Source organism: Eretmochelys imbricata, chromosome 11, assembly GCF_965152235.1.
Source record: "Eretmochelys imbricata isolate rEreImb1 chromosome 11, rEreImb1.hap1, whole genome shotgun sequence".
NCBI classification, from domain to species: Eukaryota; Metazoa; Chordata; order Testudines; family Cheloniidae; genus Eretmochelys; species Eretmochelys imbricata.
Window position 1 is genome coordinate 62740048 of NC_135582.1, and position 17525 is coordinate 62757572.

General features: G+C 41.4%; 1 protein-coding gene across 4 annotated transcripts in view; it reads left to right on the plus strand.

Annotated features, from left to right (window-relative positions):
• Window positions 1-502: 502 nt before the first annotated feature.
• ZDBF2 (zinc finger DBF-type containing 2) overlaps window positions 503-17525 on the plus strand; it is a 39463-nt gene continuing 22440 nt past the window's right edge. Inside the window, exons 1-7 of one of the 4 annotated variants that reach the window (XM_077830087.1) lie at window positions 503-596; window positions 7212-7333; window positions 8512-8616; window positions 9041-9092; window positions 9659-9710; window positions 15177-15282; window positions 17210-17337. In XM_077830087.1, coding sequence (XP_077686213.1) covers window positions 9041-9092; window positions 9659-9710; window positions 15177-15282; window positions 17210-17337 — 338 coding nt within the window. In that variant the 5' untranslated portion in view covers window positions 503-596; window positions 7212-7333; window positions 8512-8616. Of the gene's footprint in view, window positions 597-807; window positions 829-1447; window positions 1483-7211; window positions 7334-8511; window positions 8617-9040; window positions 9093-9658; window positions 9711-15176; window positions 15283-17209; window positions 17338-17525 lie in introns of those variants that run through there. The other 3 variants (XM_077830084.1, XM_077830085.1, XM_077830086.1) reach the window with 3 other exon arrangements.

The following is a 17525-nucleotide window of genomic DNA, read 5'->3' on the forward strand; positions in this document are numbered from 1 at the left end:
CTTCTGTAATTTCCACAGTATGCATCCGATGAAGTGAGCTGTAGCTCACGAAAGCTCATGCTCAAATAAATTGGTTAGTCTCTAAGGTGCCACAAGTCCTCCTTTTCTTTTTGCGAATACAGACTAACACGGCTGTTCCTCTGAAACCATTTAGTTGAGGGTGAGTCCCACCTTTGGGGTGTGCCAGGTACAGTTCTGTTGCCCTCAGCTCACACAACAAGGATAACTACCCTTTATTACTCCTGCCCCAATAACAAGGAGACTGGGGAGCCAAGGCCAGCCACAAGGGATCATTTGGACAAGCAGTCCCATCACGCTGAGCACCTAGGCAGCATGGGTGTGCCCATGCAAAGGAGACCAGCGTCTGAAGTCTTTGTCCACAGCGCACCACTAGCTGTGAGGGGAGAGCTCCTCCAGTCTCTGCTTACCGAGACCTGGCCCCCGGGGCAGCGATGGGCCCCACCTGAGCCGACCAATAGAGGACGCATGGACGCAAGAGTCAGGCTCCGGGGCCATAACCCGGAACAGGAAGTGGAGGCGTCTCGCGTCCTCTGACCCCAACGAGGTACGGAAGGGAAAAAGGAGAAGCGGCTGAGGTGAGAGTAGGGCTGTTGGGCTGGGAAGCGGCCAGTAGGCCGCCCGTACAGCGGTCCGAGAGAGGGACCAGGACCGCCACTGCGGGGAGCGCCTGGGCGGCAGCCGCCGGGGCCGGGGAAGCCGCGGCCGTCGCGCGCACGCTGGGCTGGGCTGGGCTGGGCTGGGCGGGGGGAGGCGGGGCTTCACCGCTGTTTACAAAACAACTCCTGGCGCGCCGTCCCGCGTGTGCAGGTGCGCGCGCGCGTTCCCGCCCCCGCCCTCAGCTCGCGCGGGCCGAAAAGTAACGGTGCCGGCGTGTGGTCAGGGAATGGGGGCCGGGCGCGGGGTTGGCCATTGTCATGCTGGCGTGGGACGTGGGTCCCTGTCTAAACCCCGCCCCGACATCCTCTTGGGGCCGCCCCACGCGTGGCAGGGCAGCTTCTGAGGGGGCTGCGATTTGGGACGCGAAGCAGAGGGGGAATGAAAAGGGGGCAGGGAGGGAAAGGGCGTTACTCCCCAGCGGCTTACTCCCCGGCGTGGGGCTGGTCCCCCGCAAGTGCCTGTGGGCACCCCGCGCCCCCAGCGGCGAATATCCGTGGTGAGGTACCCAGGAGCCTCATGGGAGCGTGGAAGAGACTTGTGGGGCCTGAGGTTGGGATTGGCAGTGGCCAGTTCCGTGGCACGGGAGGCCGTTGCCCTGTGAGGAATTTCTGTTACCTGGGTTGCAGCACCTCACTTGCCTGCCCTCAAGCGTCACCGTCCTTATGCTCCTGTGCCGAGCGAGCGGGCATTTAGTTACACTCGCAAGTGCAGTGCTGGACTGAGAGTCCCCACTCCTGGGTTCTGTTTTGCCTCTGCAGCACGCATCGCTGTATGACCTTGGACAAGCCATTTGCCCATCTGCGTGTGAGTTTCCTGCTCCTAAACAATGTTTCCTTCTTTCAGAAGTGTGTTGTGAGGTTTAACCTTGGTTAAACAGAGCAGGATACTCCAATCGAAGTTGCTATACAAATGCTTGCCTGCTCTCCGCACCCAGTTCAGTCTACCACCATCAAAACCTTAGATTTTTCTGTTCCCTTCCGTGGAAGGGGTAGGCTATCCCTTTTATGGGTTTTTCTTCCCTGTGGTTCCCCAGTGCCGAAGTTAAAATTAACCCTCTCTTTCCTACACCAACATCTCTATGTGCATTAAGGCTTTAATTATCTAGCTGCCCCTGAAACACAAAAACAGAAATATTTCTGGGAAAGTCATTTTGTATTTAGTTTGTAGGATTTTTCTCTTACAAGTTGCTGGTTCTAAAGTACCACTAGCACAGACCATTGCCCAGGTTTCTTTGAAAGTAATTTATATGTACCATAAGAGCCAACCAGCTCTCACGGCTGATAGCCAGATTATATTGCAGTTATCACAATTCGTGCACAAAAATATAATTATTTATTCTAGTACCTAAAACCGAGGTAAGTGCTTTACTGAACAAATAAAAGACAGATCCCTGCCTCCAAGAGTTTGCATTCTGTATGTTAGACATGAAGCAATAAGTCAGGGCAATGAACAAAAGGGAGTGATGGGTGTAAAGTGAGACGAGTTATATGATTAAGATCTCTGGTCCCTCACTTTAGGTTGGTGTACATTTTGGTGGTTCTTTTATTACTTGTTTTTAACTTGCTGGTAGAACAACATGGTAGAAATAAATTTAGGGATTTTAATGAGAAGAGAATGATAGCTTAGGGAGTTGGGAGGTTATTTCATGCATAGGAGATGTCCTGGAATTGGGAGGGGGATGGAAGCAAAGGGGGGAAGAGGCACCCTTGGGGAACAGAGAGGTGAGATGGGAAAATGAGAGGAGATAAGATCAGAGATTTAGACTGGAACTGAATGATATAGGGCCATAAATTAACAATAATAGTGAACAGTAAGATGGGTAGCTAGTAAAGAGATCCAAAATATGATGTGTGACCAAGACGTGGTGTGAGCAAGAGGTGAGAAAGATAGACTTTAGTGGTAGTAGATTTCTGCCAAAACTGTTAAGCACAACTGGATTTCCTCTCTTGGAAACCACCTGACTGTAAAAAAAATATTGCTTAATCTGTAAACTCTGGCACAGGTACTGTCCCCACTTGTTAAAGCAACTCCCATCTTTTCATGTACTGTGTATATATACCTGCTACGGTATTTTCCACTCCATGCATCTGTTGAAGTGGGTTTTAGCCCATGAAAGCTTATGCCCAAACAAATTTGTTAGTCTCTAAAGTGCCACAAGGACTCCTCGTTGTTTTTGTCTTTATTTTGTTTTTACAGCTCCTAGCACAAAGGGGTCTGGTCCATGATTAGGGCTCCTAGGAACTACAGTAATACAAATAATAATGGTAGTAGTGGTAATACTGTTGGAAGGTGATGGGTCCCTTTTAAGAGAGAGTTTTCCTCCATTTCTCCTTGGTTTCCTAGACTGGAGGATCAAGAGAGGTAGTTCTCAGGTGTCCTAGCTGGAACACCAGATTTCGGTTTTCATAGAAACCATAAAAATGGAAGGGACCTTCAGAGTCATACTACTCTGGCTCTTTTGGGTAATGTTGATTGCTAATTTGGTTCCTGAACCACTGAGGTCTGAGTATCACTGACCTACACCATCCTTGATAGTGGTTGTCAAACTAGTTCTTGAAAAACTCCAATGATGGGGTTTCCAGAACCTCCTTTGGACGCCTGTCCCAGTGCTTAACTGTTCTTATAGTTGGAAACTTTTTTCTAATGTTTAACTTAAATCTCCCTTGCTGATTACTTCTTGTCCTACCTTTGGTGGACCTGGAGAACAATTGATCACTGTCTTTTTTTTATAACAGATCTTCACATAAAGTTTAAGACTTATCAGGTCTTTCCTCAGCCTTCTTGTCTCAAGACTAAAGATGCCCAGATTTTTTAACCTTTCTTTGTAGGTCAGGTTTTCTAAACCATTTTAAATTTTTGTTGCTCTGCTCTGGACTCTCCAGTTTGTCCACCAGTTATTAAAGTTTGGTGCCCAAAACTGGATGCAGTACTCCAGTGGAGGGCTCACTGGCACTAAGTATATCGGGACAGTTGCTGTCTGGGCCTTACATAGGATCCTTCTGTTAATACACCCCAGAATATTAGCCTTTTTGCAACTGCATCACATTGTTGACTCATATTCAGTTTGTGATCCACTATAACCCCCAGATCCTTTCCAGCAGTACTACTGCCTACCCAAATATTTTCCATTTTGTAGTTTTGCATTTGATTTTTTCTTTGTCCATTGCACTTGTTTTTATTGAATTTCATCTTGTTTATTTCAAACAACTTCTATTCTAATCCTGTCCTTCAAAGTGCTTACAATCCCTCCCAGTTTGATGTCATCATCAGGTTTTATAAGCATACTCTCTGTTCCATTATCTAAGTCATTAATGAGAATATTAAATAGTACAAGTTCCAGGACAGAACCCTGCAGGACCCCACTAGATAAGTCTTCCCAACTTGACAGCGAACCATTTGGTAACTACTAGTTTTGCACTTTGAAGTAATTTCTTCCAGGTTATGTTTTCCTAGTTTGCTTATAAGACTATCTGAAGCTTTACTAAAATCAAGATATATCACACTACATTTTCCCCTATTCAGTATGCCAAAAGAAGGAAATTAGATTGGTTTGACAAGATTTTGACAATTCCATGGTGGCTATTACTTATAACTCTATTATCTTCAAGGCACTTCCAAATTGATTGTTTAATCATTTGTTCCAGTATCTTTTGAGGTATCAAAGTTCGTCTGACTGGTCTATAACGCCTCAGGTCCTCTTTGTTCCCCCTTTTAAAGATAAGGTCATGTGTTTGCCCTTCTCTAACTCCGTGGGACCTCACCTGTACTCCATGTATTCTGAAAGATAATTGGTAACGGTTCCAAGATTGCTTCAGCTAGTTCTTTCAGTATCCTAGGATGAATTTTGTGAGGTCCTGCCAACTTGAATGCATCTAACTTATCTATGTAAATGGTCTACAACCTTTTATTGCCCTATTTTGGCTTGTGTTCCTTCTCCCTTGTTAATATTAATTGTGTTAAAAATCTGGTCACAATTTGCCATTTTAATGAAGATTGAAGCAAAATAGACATTCTGACACCGCAGCCTTCGTGGTGTTATCTGTTGATAGCTCTCTTTCCCTCTGAGTGGAGGACCTACACTTTCCTTCATGTTTTTTTTGCTCCTAAAGTGGTTATAGAACCTGTTCTTATTGCCTTTTATGCCCCTTTGCTTTTTGATTTTGTCCCTCCATGTTTGTGCTATTTTGCTGTACTTGTCCTTAGCAGTTTGTCCGTGTTTCCTCTTTCTGTAAGATTCGTTTTTGATTTTCAAGTCATTAAAGAGTTCCTGATGGAGCCATATTGGCCTCATTATTCTTCATATCTTTCCTTTGCATTGAGGTAGTTTGCTGTTGCACCTTTAATGTTGTCTCTTTGAGAAATTGCCAGCTCTCCTGAACTCCTTTTCCCCTTATATTTTCTTCCTATGGGACCTTTGTTACCAGTTCTCTGAGTTTCTTAAAATCTGTTTTATTGAAGTCCATTGTCATTCTGCTGCTCTCACTCTTTCATTTTCTTAGAAATATGAACTCTATCATTTCATTATCACTTCCACCCAAATTGTTTTCAACCTTCAGATTCGCAACCAATTCCTCCCTGTTAGTCAGAATCAGGTCAAAAATCTCTGTCCCCAAGTCATTTTCTCTGCCTTCTGAAACACAAAGTTGTCCCCAACACATTATAAGAACTTACTGGACATTTTGTGTTTTGATATATTACTTTTCCAACACATGTCTGGGGAGTTGAAGTCCCCCATTACTACCAGGTCTTGCATTTTGGATATTTCTGTTATGTGTTCTAGAAGTGCATTATCCATTTTCTCCTCTTGAGTTGATGGTCTATCGTAGACCCCCTACCATGACATCACCCCTGTTTTTTCCACCTTTTTATTTTCACCCGGAGACTTCAATGTGGTCTGCCTCTCACCACCTTCTGCACCTCAGAACAAGTGTATATATTCTTGATGTATACAACACCACCTCCCTCAGTCATTTTGATCATCATCTCCCCTTTGCCCCTTTTTGTTTCTAACTTATCTGTTGCCTGGGAAGGCTGAAAGGGGTCTCCAGAGTTTCTTTGATGTCTATGACATTTTTATGTGCTATCGAAATGAAAATGCTGATTTTTTTTTTTTTTAATTGCCTTATGGTCATCTTTCGTTTGGTCTCCTGTCAGTTCTCATTAGCTCCACTTGTTCAGGACTCCTTACAGTTCTTCATGCTCAGTGACTGCTGTGTGCCATTTAATTCAATAAAACTAAACAAGAAATATCTATCTCTAACTGCAAGAGACAGCTACAGTAGCCCTATGGGTTATAAATCTGCCATATCAACCATTCTCAGTTGATGCTAGTCATTACTATGTTTGCAACATAATACAGATTTTTTACAATGTTGAAATATTATTTTAAAGGAAGATTATACACATGTAATTTATTTTTAAGCAGTAATTGGTATTATTGTATTATTGTTACATTGAGCTATTTCAAGTTTAGAGATTCCTTAACTGAACAAGAGTTGTTCTTACAAAGCCTATGGATGAAAGAACCCATTATAAAAATATGGATCTAGTGGAGAAATACCTTTTGACTTAGCTAAATTAGAAATTAAATGAGACTGCATTACCAAACGCACGAGGATTTGTGCTCCTTTCCCCATCTATAGATTTTGATAGGGGCCACGCAAGGCATCTAAGCACAAGCTTTCCCTTGCTCTACTGAAGCTGAGACCCGAGCATACTTTCAGCCTTTAGGATTGTGGTAAGCAATCAGGATTTAAATGTTTTAATTTGCCTACCAATATCCTTAAACATTCTTCTTGTCTTAGGGATATATTTGTCTCTCATGCTTCAACTATATACAGCAGAATCTTGGCAAACAATCTCCTCTGAAACTGATATTTCTCTGACAGCTATTAGTGGTGCTTGAGGCCTTACAAATTTACACCCTACCCTTTGTGAGTGAGAACATCTGGTCCATGATACTCCCTTGCAGTGTGAAAAGTGAGAGATGAGAGCTACACTGGACTTACCTCACTCTGGTGTTAAAATGTTTAAATTAATAACACTTATAAAGTGCTTTGAACATATGAAGTGCAGTGAGAGGGTCAGTTAATTTACTAATTTAGCTGGTTTACACAATATGAGCAGAAGAAGTGATTCTTCAAAGCATGTTGGTGGCGTTATCCATAACAATCATCTCAAGGCATAATTTGCTTTATGTTTAGGAATTACATTTCATTTACTGATAGACATGTAAATGCATGAACATTAACATCCTAATAATATACGTTGAATAAGGACTGTGAGAAGAGGAGTGAGATCATCATACGGGAAAGCGCAGGGAATGCTAAGGAATATATAAAAAGCTGTCAGCGTTTAGTAAGGAAGCTCTGTCAAAATTAATTTCTTAAACAAAAATGTTTAAAAAGAGCTTTGTCCATCTTGTGGACCAAGTTGCTGGCAGATCTATGTAGACTGAAACCTTTTCTCCTTTAGAATATAGAACAAACACATCAGTAACGAGCTAAAAAGACCCTTAATTTCATTATTACCAGATTGCCAGTGGAGATGAGAGTGGGTGAGTGTCATGTGCAGAAAATGGCCTCCTGTCTGAGATTGAGTGTTCAACAGCCTTGAAATCAGCTTTTGGTGGGGGCCAAAGGTTGGCAACACCAAGGTTAGTACCTGAAAGTTTATTTTAAGTTTCAATTGCAGCATTGTAAGCCTAATGTGGGAAACTGTGGAGCTCTTTTGTATTCCCTGACACAAAAACATGAAGTTGGGTATTTTTGCAGTGTCATGTTTCTGTCTAGATCAGTTTGTGGATTGGGCATCAGGAGATAATGCTGAGCAATAAAAGTAGCTTTTCAAGCCTGGATGATTATCATATTTGTTCCATTTCATTCATGGCTTCTACTGTATAGGTTTTTGGTCTGTGTTTTAAGTGTAGCTGAAGCCATTAAGCCATTAAATGAATTTGGCAGGAACATTGCATTGACTTACTAAGTAGTTTAAGTTCTGGATACATAAGGATAATGTTTATCTATTATGGGAGGAGACATTTCCTGATCTAATGTACAAAACCAAAGTGCAAATGTTCCTCTCCATAGAAATCTTTTGTAAAAGGAGATAGATGTATATGATTTAAAGCTGCACAGTTTGTGACTGTGACAGGGTGTCCTGGAGACTTCACAGTCCTACCGCACCCTGTCCCAGAAAAGTAGCAGTGAAGGTGGGTCCTCCAGGCCTGCCTAGAGTGACTGCAGGGAAGCAGCCAATCAGAATGGAGGAGGCTCATCTAAAAGGAGCTGCAAGGTGTGAGCAGCTCAGTTGCTGGCTGGGACCAAAAGGATGAGGCAGACTTGGAAGGCTGTGAAACTCTCCAGGTGAGGAGGTCTGAGAGAGACCCTACTCAAGCAGGGAACAGGCAGAGAACTTCAGCCCTGAGGAAATGTTAAAGTAGAAGCTGCTACGTGGGAAGTGGCCCAGGGAATAACAGCAGCAACTATTACAGGAAGTACCATGTGGCTGCTATTTATAGGGACCCTGGATCAGGATCCAGAGTAGTGTGTGGGCACAGATTCCCTCCACTGGTAGAGTGGCCAAAGTCCCAAGAAGGGGACAAGTTTAATTTAAAAGCCCAAGTAAAGGGCAGGACTTAGAGTCTCCAGGGAAGATGCCCTGAGGGCACTACTCTATAACAGGGCAGGGACGGGCTTAAAGCTAGCCCAGAAGGGGCTGAGAACTGAGCCCAGAGACAGGGCTGGAGACATTACCAAGGGCACAGGGACAGGCCCTATTGGACCTTTTACCCCAAAAGGAGTGTTTGTTCATGGATTTGACTGTGTGACTTAGTCCTCCAGCTGAAGACCTGCCTGACAAGGGCAACAGCCAACCGGGGGCACCTCGAAAAAAGAGAGTGCAGGTTCTTGCTCACCCACGGGGAGGCGCTCACAAGAGGTGAGTGTGCACTGTCACAATGACCAAAGCACTAGATTTTGGGTTTGTTTTTTTTTGGTTTGGTTTGTTTTTTTTTGCTTCCCTGGCAGATAATTTTCTTTTGAATAAACTGGCCTGCTGCATGCAAAGCCTGCATCTGCAGCTCTCTAGGTTTGGGTTGATTCAGAAGTCTTCATACAATGACTGGGCCCTTGGATAGTGGATCGTATGTGGCATTTGTAGAATAATCTAATGAAACAGGAATTTGTTTTGATCATGAAGATTCAGTTGAGATTAAATTATAATCCTTATCTGAAACAGTACTGTGTTTTCACAGTGATTGTCATTTTCTTGGGGCTCAGCCATGCTGACATTGAGAATGGGGTAAAAGCCAAGACTATGCTTTTCATATTTGTTTTCAATGGTTTTTGTATTTGGTTTATAGATGTTTGACAGGAGCAAGCCAACTGATGAAGCCTCTGCTTTTTCAGCACAAGGTAAGCAAAATAATTATTAAAACAAAAATATTGACCTTCAAAACACAAAAAAAGCATCTATTTTAACTGTAAAAATGTCAGTTCCCCTTGTTGTTTCAGTTGGGTTAGTAGTTTGTCAATTCTATTCTAATTCTGTTCTAAATTCATAGAATCCTAGATGTCAAGGATAGAAGAAAGACCTTTTAAATTCCTTTTAGGTGCAAGGAATTGTTTTATAGTGAACTGTTCAACACCTGCTGCGTTTTACTCCAGAGGTGACTGCATTATGGTGACAGGTGAAGTGATTTCAGCATACAGGGCCTAACCTTAGTCCCGATTAAGTCAGTAGAAAAATTCCCAATGATGTCAACTGTAAAAAGATAAGGCTTATAGTTTATGCAGCTCTTTGGGGGTGACTGATTCTGTATAAATGCAAGTTTTCCTAAATTTAATCAATTCTACTTTTGTTGTCCTATAAAACACATTATTTTTGACGCTGACAACTTAGTGCAATGGTAACAATGAGCAGTTTTGATTTCTTCTGCCTGGTTTTCTATCTTTGCTTTTTTCTTTTTCTTTTTAAATAGGTATAGAAAGACGAGGTATTGAAGGATCCCTACAACAGGAGAGCAATAGCAGGTGAGTTAGATTATATAATTAGCATCAGACTTTATTGCTTACAGTAAATGAACTAGGGAGAATCTAGCTTTTGACATTAAATTTGACCCCGTACAACTGATGATGCAATATTTTCAACTGTAGGGTTAATGGTCTCTTTATCCTATGTATAGGTATCATTAAACATGTACATTGCAGTTGTGCCCTTTGAGCCCTCATTAATATCAGCAGTGAGATTGAAGGTCAGCAAATTTCATTTTTGGCTTCAGAATTCCAGAGAACCTGAAAAAAACCCAGCAGCCAAGTAGCCCAAAGTCGTGTTTCAAGATTAGCAGAAGGTTTAAATGTGACTTCAATTCCTGTTATCCTCTCTTTTTATTAAAAAATAATCATGTAGACTGGCCAGGGTTTCTGATGACATTTATCTGTGGCTACATTAAAAAGATTTTTGATTTTTTTAAAGTACTTCCTAATAAGAATTTTATATAGAAATTTTGATATTGCTGGGATGGAATTGTTTCATTTCTGAAGTTAAAAAAATCTTTCTCTTTTGCTGCTACTTTTGTCTCCCTTGCTCTTTTTTCCCCCCTCATCCCTAGCTTTTGCAATCTTTTTCTGCTCTCAGTCCCTCTCCTTCTCTCTATTCTCCTTTTCAGTTTAATTCTGAAGTCCAGCTGCATCTCTTCCGTCTCCATTTTCAGCTCAGACCTCCCATCTGTCTCCTCTGTTCAAAATTGTTGCGTCATTGCTGACTCTGTGCTTTCTGTTCCCGTATCTCTCAGGTCTGTAGATCTCTCTGTCACCTTCTTCTGCAGGGCTACCTGTGCATATCATTACCTCGATTTCAGTGCTTAAAAAATTCTTATCCAGGCTTTCATTTTCTTTTGCTTGAATTATTGTTTCCTTCTCTGTGGCCTCCCCAAATCCCAGCTGCTTTTCTCTAGTATGTGGTCATGGCAAATGTAGGTACTAGTGACATAGGGAAAGGTTGGAGAGAGCTCTTGTAGGTCAAATTTAAGCTGCTAGGTAAGAGGGTAAAGTCCAGGACCTCTTTGATAGCATGCTCTGAAATGCTTCCAGTTCCACGCACAGGGCCAGAAAGACAGACAGGACTTTAGGGTCTCAATGTGTGGATGAGATGATGATGTATGGAGGCAGGTTTTAGGTTTATTAGGAACTGGGGAACCTTTTGGTAAAGGAGGAGCCTGTGCAGGCAGGATGGGCTCCACCTAAACCAAAATGGAACCAGGTTGCTGGAGTGTAAATTTTAAAAGGTTGTAGAGGTTTTATTAAACTCAGGACTGGAGGGAAGCTGACATGTGCAGAGGAGCATGCGATTCAGGCAGAGAAATCCCTAATGGATGAGTTTATTAAAGGAGAAACTCTGTGTACTAGTAAAGTACCAGGCAAATTGGTTGAAACTGTAGTAAAGAACAGAATTATCGGATACATAGATAAATATGATGCGTTGGTGAAGAGTCAACATGGCTTTTGTAAAGGGAAAGCATGCCTTTACAATCTATTAGAATTCTTTGAGGTTGTCAGCAAGCATGTGGGTATAGTGTACTTGGACTTTCAGAAAGCCTTTGAGAAGGTCCGTCACCAAAAGCTCTTAAGCAAACTAAGCAGCCGTGGGATAAGAGGGAGCATCCTCTGATGGATCAGTAACAGGTTAAAAGATAGGAGACAAAGGGTAGAAATAAATGGCCAGTCTTCACAATGGAGAGAGGTAAGTAGCAGTGTCCCCCAAGGATCTGTACTGGGACTTGTGCTGTTCAACATATTCATAAATTATCTGGAAAAAGAGGTGAAAAGTGAGGTGGGAAAATTTGCAGATGATACAGAATTACTCAAGATTGAAGTCAGCTTTGGACTTAACTAAGAGTTACAAAGGGATCACACAAAACTGGTGACTGTGTAACAAAAGGGCAGATAAAATTCAATGTTGATAAGTGAAAGTAATGCATATTGGAAAGCATAATCCCAATTATATATTATAAAATGATGTTTTCTAAATTACCTGTTATCACTTAAGAAAGAGATCTTGGAGTCATAATGGATAATTTTCTGTAAACATCTGCTCAATTTACAGAAGCAGTGGAAAAAAGTTAACAGAATGTTAGGAGCCATTAGGAAAGTGATAGATAATAAGTCAGAAAATATGATGTCACTTTATAAATTTATGGTACGCCCACACCTTGAATACTGCGTGCAGTTCGGGTCACTCAGTCTTAGAAAAGATATATTAGAATTGGACAAGGTGTAGAGAAGGGCAACAAAAATTGTTAGGAGCATGGAACAGCTTCCATATTAAGGGAGATTAAAAAGAATGAGATTTTTCATCTTAGAAAAGAGACAGCTAAGTGGAGATATGATACTGGTCTATAAAATCATGAATGGTATGGAGAAACTGAATAGTAAAGTGTTATTTACCCCTTCATATAACACAAGAACTATGGGTCACCCAATGAAGTTAACATGTAGCAGGTTTAAAACAAAAGAAAATACTTCCTCACACAACTCTGTCAACTTGTGGAACTTGTTGGCAGGGGTTGTTGTGAAGGCCAAAAGTGTAACTGGATTCAAAAAAGAATTAGATAGCCATTGATGGACCTAACCTCCATGAACCTATTAGCCAAGATGGTCAGGGGTGCAACCCTATGCCCCAGGGTTCCATAAGAACTTCATCTGCCAGAAGTTGGGACTAGATTACAGGGGGATAGATCGCTCAAAATTGCCCTATACTATTTGTTTTCTTCGGCACTGGCCACTGTCTGAAGACAGCATACTAGGCTAGGTGGGCCATTGGTCTGACCTAGTATGGCCATTCTTACGTTATTTTCTTACACTCCTTAAACAACTCCATTGGCTTCCCATTCATTGTACAGTTCAGATCAAAATTGTCTTCCTTTTAATTAAAATCCTTCAAGGGCTCACTGCAGCCTATCTTATGGGACCATGTCTTTTTATTCCCCTCTGAACTGACTGCCTCCATGTCTTGCTGCACATTCTTGCCTCTGTCAGAACCCCTCCTCTGCAGCTGCTGGCTGCACCAGTGTTCTGATATTGTTTTTCTTCATCAATTCTCCATCTCATTTCAATCTCTTCTGAAAATGTATCTTTCCCCACTTCTGTTATCTCTTGATTTCTCTCTCTGCTATTATTTAACTCCCTAAGCCAAGGCTTCTCAAACTTTTTTATAGTGTGGACCACATATAATTCGAGATTTTGTCTGATGGACACTGTCCTTTCCTCTTCTTCATTCCTCCTTTTCATTCTTCCCTTCTTTCCACATTTTCTCCCCTTCTCTTCCTTGTCCTCTCTCTTGACCTCTTTCTTAAGTCTTTAGAAGGTGCTTGATGGCACTTTTGCAGATTAAAAGTGAACTGCAAATATTCACAAATTGCAGTGGCAATATGGGTATTCAACACAGTATTAATTTTAAATAGTTTCTTCATTTTTTCATGCTCCCACACAGCTACATCCTGTGCATTCGTTTGATTTTTTTCTCCTCAATAGTGTTCCTACTCTTCAGGAGAAGTATGGTTTTCACTTCCCACAGCATGGCAGTCATTTTGACATATAAATCTAAATCATATCAACTTTCTTGACATTTATACGATGGAAAATATTCAGGAGTTCATTTAATCTGCTTCATTAAAAAATGTCTTTATTAAAAACATCTTTTGTGACCTGAGAGCATTCAGCACTTACATTTCAAGTTACATTTCATAGTTATTTTTGGGTGACGATTTAATCTCTCATTATCTTTATTTCTTTAATTTTTATAATTATCTCTGGCCAATACCATCTATAAATAGTGGGGTTATGACTATAAACTTGTTGTAAACACATGTGGGTCCCTGCGTAATCTGTACGGTTATACAAGTTCTTCAAGGCAGAAAGAGTGCTTTGGTAATTTCTAAAAAGAAAAGGAGTACTTGTGGCACCTTAGAGACTAACAAATTTATTTGAGCATAAGCTTTCATGAGCTACAGCTCACTTCGTCTGATGCATTCAGTGGAAAATACAGTGGGGAGATTTATATACATAGAGAACATGAAACAATGGGTGTTACCATACAAACTGTAACGAGAGTGATCAGGTAAGGTGAGCTATTACCAGCAGGAGAGCCGGGGGGTGGGGGGGGGACCTTTTTAGTGATCATCAAGGTGGGCCATTTCCAGCACTTGACAAGAACATCTGAGGAACAGTGGCGGGGGGGGATAATAAACATGGGGAAATAGATTTACTTTGTGTAATGACATCCACTCCCAGTCTCTGTTCAAGCCTAAGTTAACTGTATCCAGTTTGCAAATTAATTCCAATTCAGCAGTCTCTTGTTGGAGTCTGTTTTTGACATTTTTTTTGCTGAAGAATTGCAACTTTTAGGTCTGTAATCGAGTGACCAGAGGGATTGAAGTGTTCTCCGACTGGTTTTTGAATGTTATAATTCTTGACGTCTGATTTGTGTCCATTTATTCTTTTATGTAGAGACTGTCCAGTTTGACAGTTTGCCAAGCTCTTGTAGGTGTTTGGTGCTAATAGGCAATGGTCACAGATGCCACCCTATACAAGAAACCGACTGACCGCTATTCCTACCTACATTACAGACCTAAAAGCTGCAATTCTTCAACAAAAAAACTTCAAAAACAGACTCCAACGAGAGACTGCTGAATTGGAATTACTTTGCAAACTGGATACGATTAACTTAGGCTTGAATAGAGACTGGGAGTGTATGGGTCAAAGTAAAACGATTTCCCCATGTTTATTCCCCCCCCCCCCGGTTCCTCAGACGTTCTTGTCAACTGCTGGAAATGGCCCACCTTGATTATCACTACAAAAGGTCCCGTCCCCCGCTCTCCTGCTGGTAATAGCTCATCTTAAGTGATCACTCTCATTACAGTGTGTATGGTAACACCCATTGTTTCATGTTGTCTATGTATATAAATCTCCCCACTGTATTTTCCACTGAATGCATCCGATGAAGTGAGCTGTAGCTCACAAAAGCTTATGCTCAACTAAATTTGTTAGTCTCTAAGGTGCCACAAGTACTCCTTTTTCTTTTTGTGGATACAGACTAACACGGCTGCTACTCTGAAACTTGGTAATTTCTGTAGCCCCTGCATTCTTTTTGCAAAACTTCCCTGAAGTATTCTGAGGGAAGAATCTTTTATTTTTTAAATTGTATGCATAATATCATGAGTGCTTGAGAGTGTATGGTGAATTCTTGCTATACATGACTGGCTTTCTTTTTAGGTTTGCATATGGTATTCAGGAAAAACTTTAACACTTCAGCAGCATGAGTGGATTTTAAGCTCAGCACCATAAATCCATCTAAACGATTATGCTAGAATATGAAAAAATACATTTTTGATAGTATAAGTCTTAATGTTTTATTAAACACCTGAAATATAATACATTTTATAAGTCTGATTTTTCTCACTGAAAACTACTAGTAATATCAGTAAACTTTTCTTCCGTCAGTGTAAGCATACGAGAGCCAGAGCAGGCTGGACCTGGGTTATCCAGTGTGCAAAATAGACAAGGCTATTGCAACTGCTGCCACGTGCACTACAGCAATCTTGAACAGGTAAGACATTTGCAGCAGAGTAGGAAATGCATAGATACTGAGGTCAGAAGGGACCATTATGATCATCTAGTCCGACCTTCTGCACAACGCAGGCCACAGAATCTCACCCACCCACTCCTGCGAAAAACCTCTCACCTATGTCTGAGCTATTGAAGTCCTCAAATCGTGGTTTAAAGACTTCAAGGAGCAGAGAATCCTCCAGCAAGTGACCTGTGCCCCATGCTACAGAGGAAGGCGAAAAACCTCCAGGGCCTCTTCCAATCTGCCCTGGAGGAAAATTTCTTCCCGACCCCAAATGTGGCGATCAGCTAAACCCTGAGCATATGGGCAAGATTCACCAGCCAGATACTACAAAAAATTCTTTCCTGGGTAACTCAGTTCCCACCCCATCTGACATCCCATCACAGGCCATTAGGCCTATTTACCATGAATATTTAAAGATCAATTAATTACCAAAATCATTTTATCCCATCATGCCATCTCCTCCATAAACTTATTGAGTTTAATCTTAAAGCCAGATAGATCTTTTGCCCCCACTGCATCTGTTTTTCATCTCTCTAATTCTCACATCATCACGTCCTGTATTAAGAGATGGTTGAAATAACGGGCTCTCGGTAGTGTTGCCTGACCAGCTTGTTCAAATGTGTCAATCTCTAATATTGAGCATCTTTTTTTAAAGTCAGTACTGAATGGAACATAACCATTTTGATAGTTTTTTCATGGGTGGTTACATCATAGGAATCGATCATATTATGTGCTTATTAGGCTCCAGTTACCTTAGTATCTGAGCACCTCCCAGATTTTTAAAAATAGAAATGTCCGTTTCTTTATTTTTTTCTTCCTTTTTAGGCTGTAGGAGAAGTTATTTGATTAGTTTGTGGGATTTTAAAATATATAATGTGTGTGTGTGTGAGAGAGAAACTGACTGAAGAAAAGCTAAGTGAAAGAAATGAGTTGTGAATTTACTTCTGAAAGCGGTGAAACCTGTGGCAATTCTTTTGTGACCTTGGGTTCCATAGTCTTGGTCCAGCTCCTGTGATACAGTCATGCACTGTTGGTAGACAGTTTCATTATGTGGAGCGTAGCTGTCACAGTTGTAGAGTGAAAGGTCTCTGTCAGGTAACTCGTTCCAGACAAGGACAGAGACCTTGAACTAAGCTCTGTGTTTAATGGGGAGCCGAGTGAAAAGAGTGGAGCAGAGGGGTGATTGTTCTCTGCAGCCTGTGTTGCTAAGCTTACAGGCTGCTTTGTTTTGCACCTACTAAGCTTTTTCAAGGGGAATGTCTTCATTCCTAGAATTGTTATGTAATATGAGCTAGCAGTATGAATATGTTCAATATATAAACTGCATTGCATATCCTAAGGACATGAGTATTTGATATTTTTTTCCCTGTTCTTTAACTCTACCATGGTCTGAAAGTGTTTGTTGTCTTGTGGGCCAATGATAATCAAATAGCAGGAATCTGTTTGGTCTTCATCTACCTCTGTATTGGGTTACAGATAATTTAAAGGTGTGTTCCCGTTGCGTTATGGGTTTATATTTCCTGAACATCTGAAGTTAAGAAGTTATTTTTCCCATCATCATTTGTAGAGACTGTGTACCAAGCACAACAGATGCTGTAAGATATATGCATGTTTTTGGAAGCTGTTAATTATGCTTCAGTTCTTCAAGATGCTTAACACACATGCCCAATTTTGAGTGCATGAGTAGTCCTAATGACTACCCATTGGCTTTAAAGTTAGGCATATGCTGAAGTACCTTCCTGAATCAGGTCCTTAAAGTCTAGAAGAGGAGGAAAAATTGTTTTTCAACATTTTTCATTGCAACATGGAGAATTTGAAACTTAGAAGATGAAAGCTACCTTCCTGGATAGATCCCTTAGTCGGTTAGGATACCAAGCTAGTGATGTGGTTTCTGTCTTTTCAGCATGTTTTCAGTTCCCAGCACAGACATTTCACCATGTACTGCAGGAATCGCACAGGTACCACCACCCTGATGGAGCGTTTCCTGCAAGATGTTCTGCAACATCATCCCCACAGATACCATGACAACAGGTATACGATACAGTTTGTTTTTATCTATGTGTTGGTATAATGCATATGTGGTTCAGCATAGAATCATAGAATATCAGGGTTGGAAGGGACCTCAGGAGGTCATCTAGTCCAACCCCCTGCTCAAAGCAGGACCAATCCCCAATTTTTGCCTCAGATCCCTAAATGGCCCCCTCAAGGATTGAATTCAC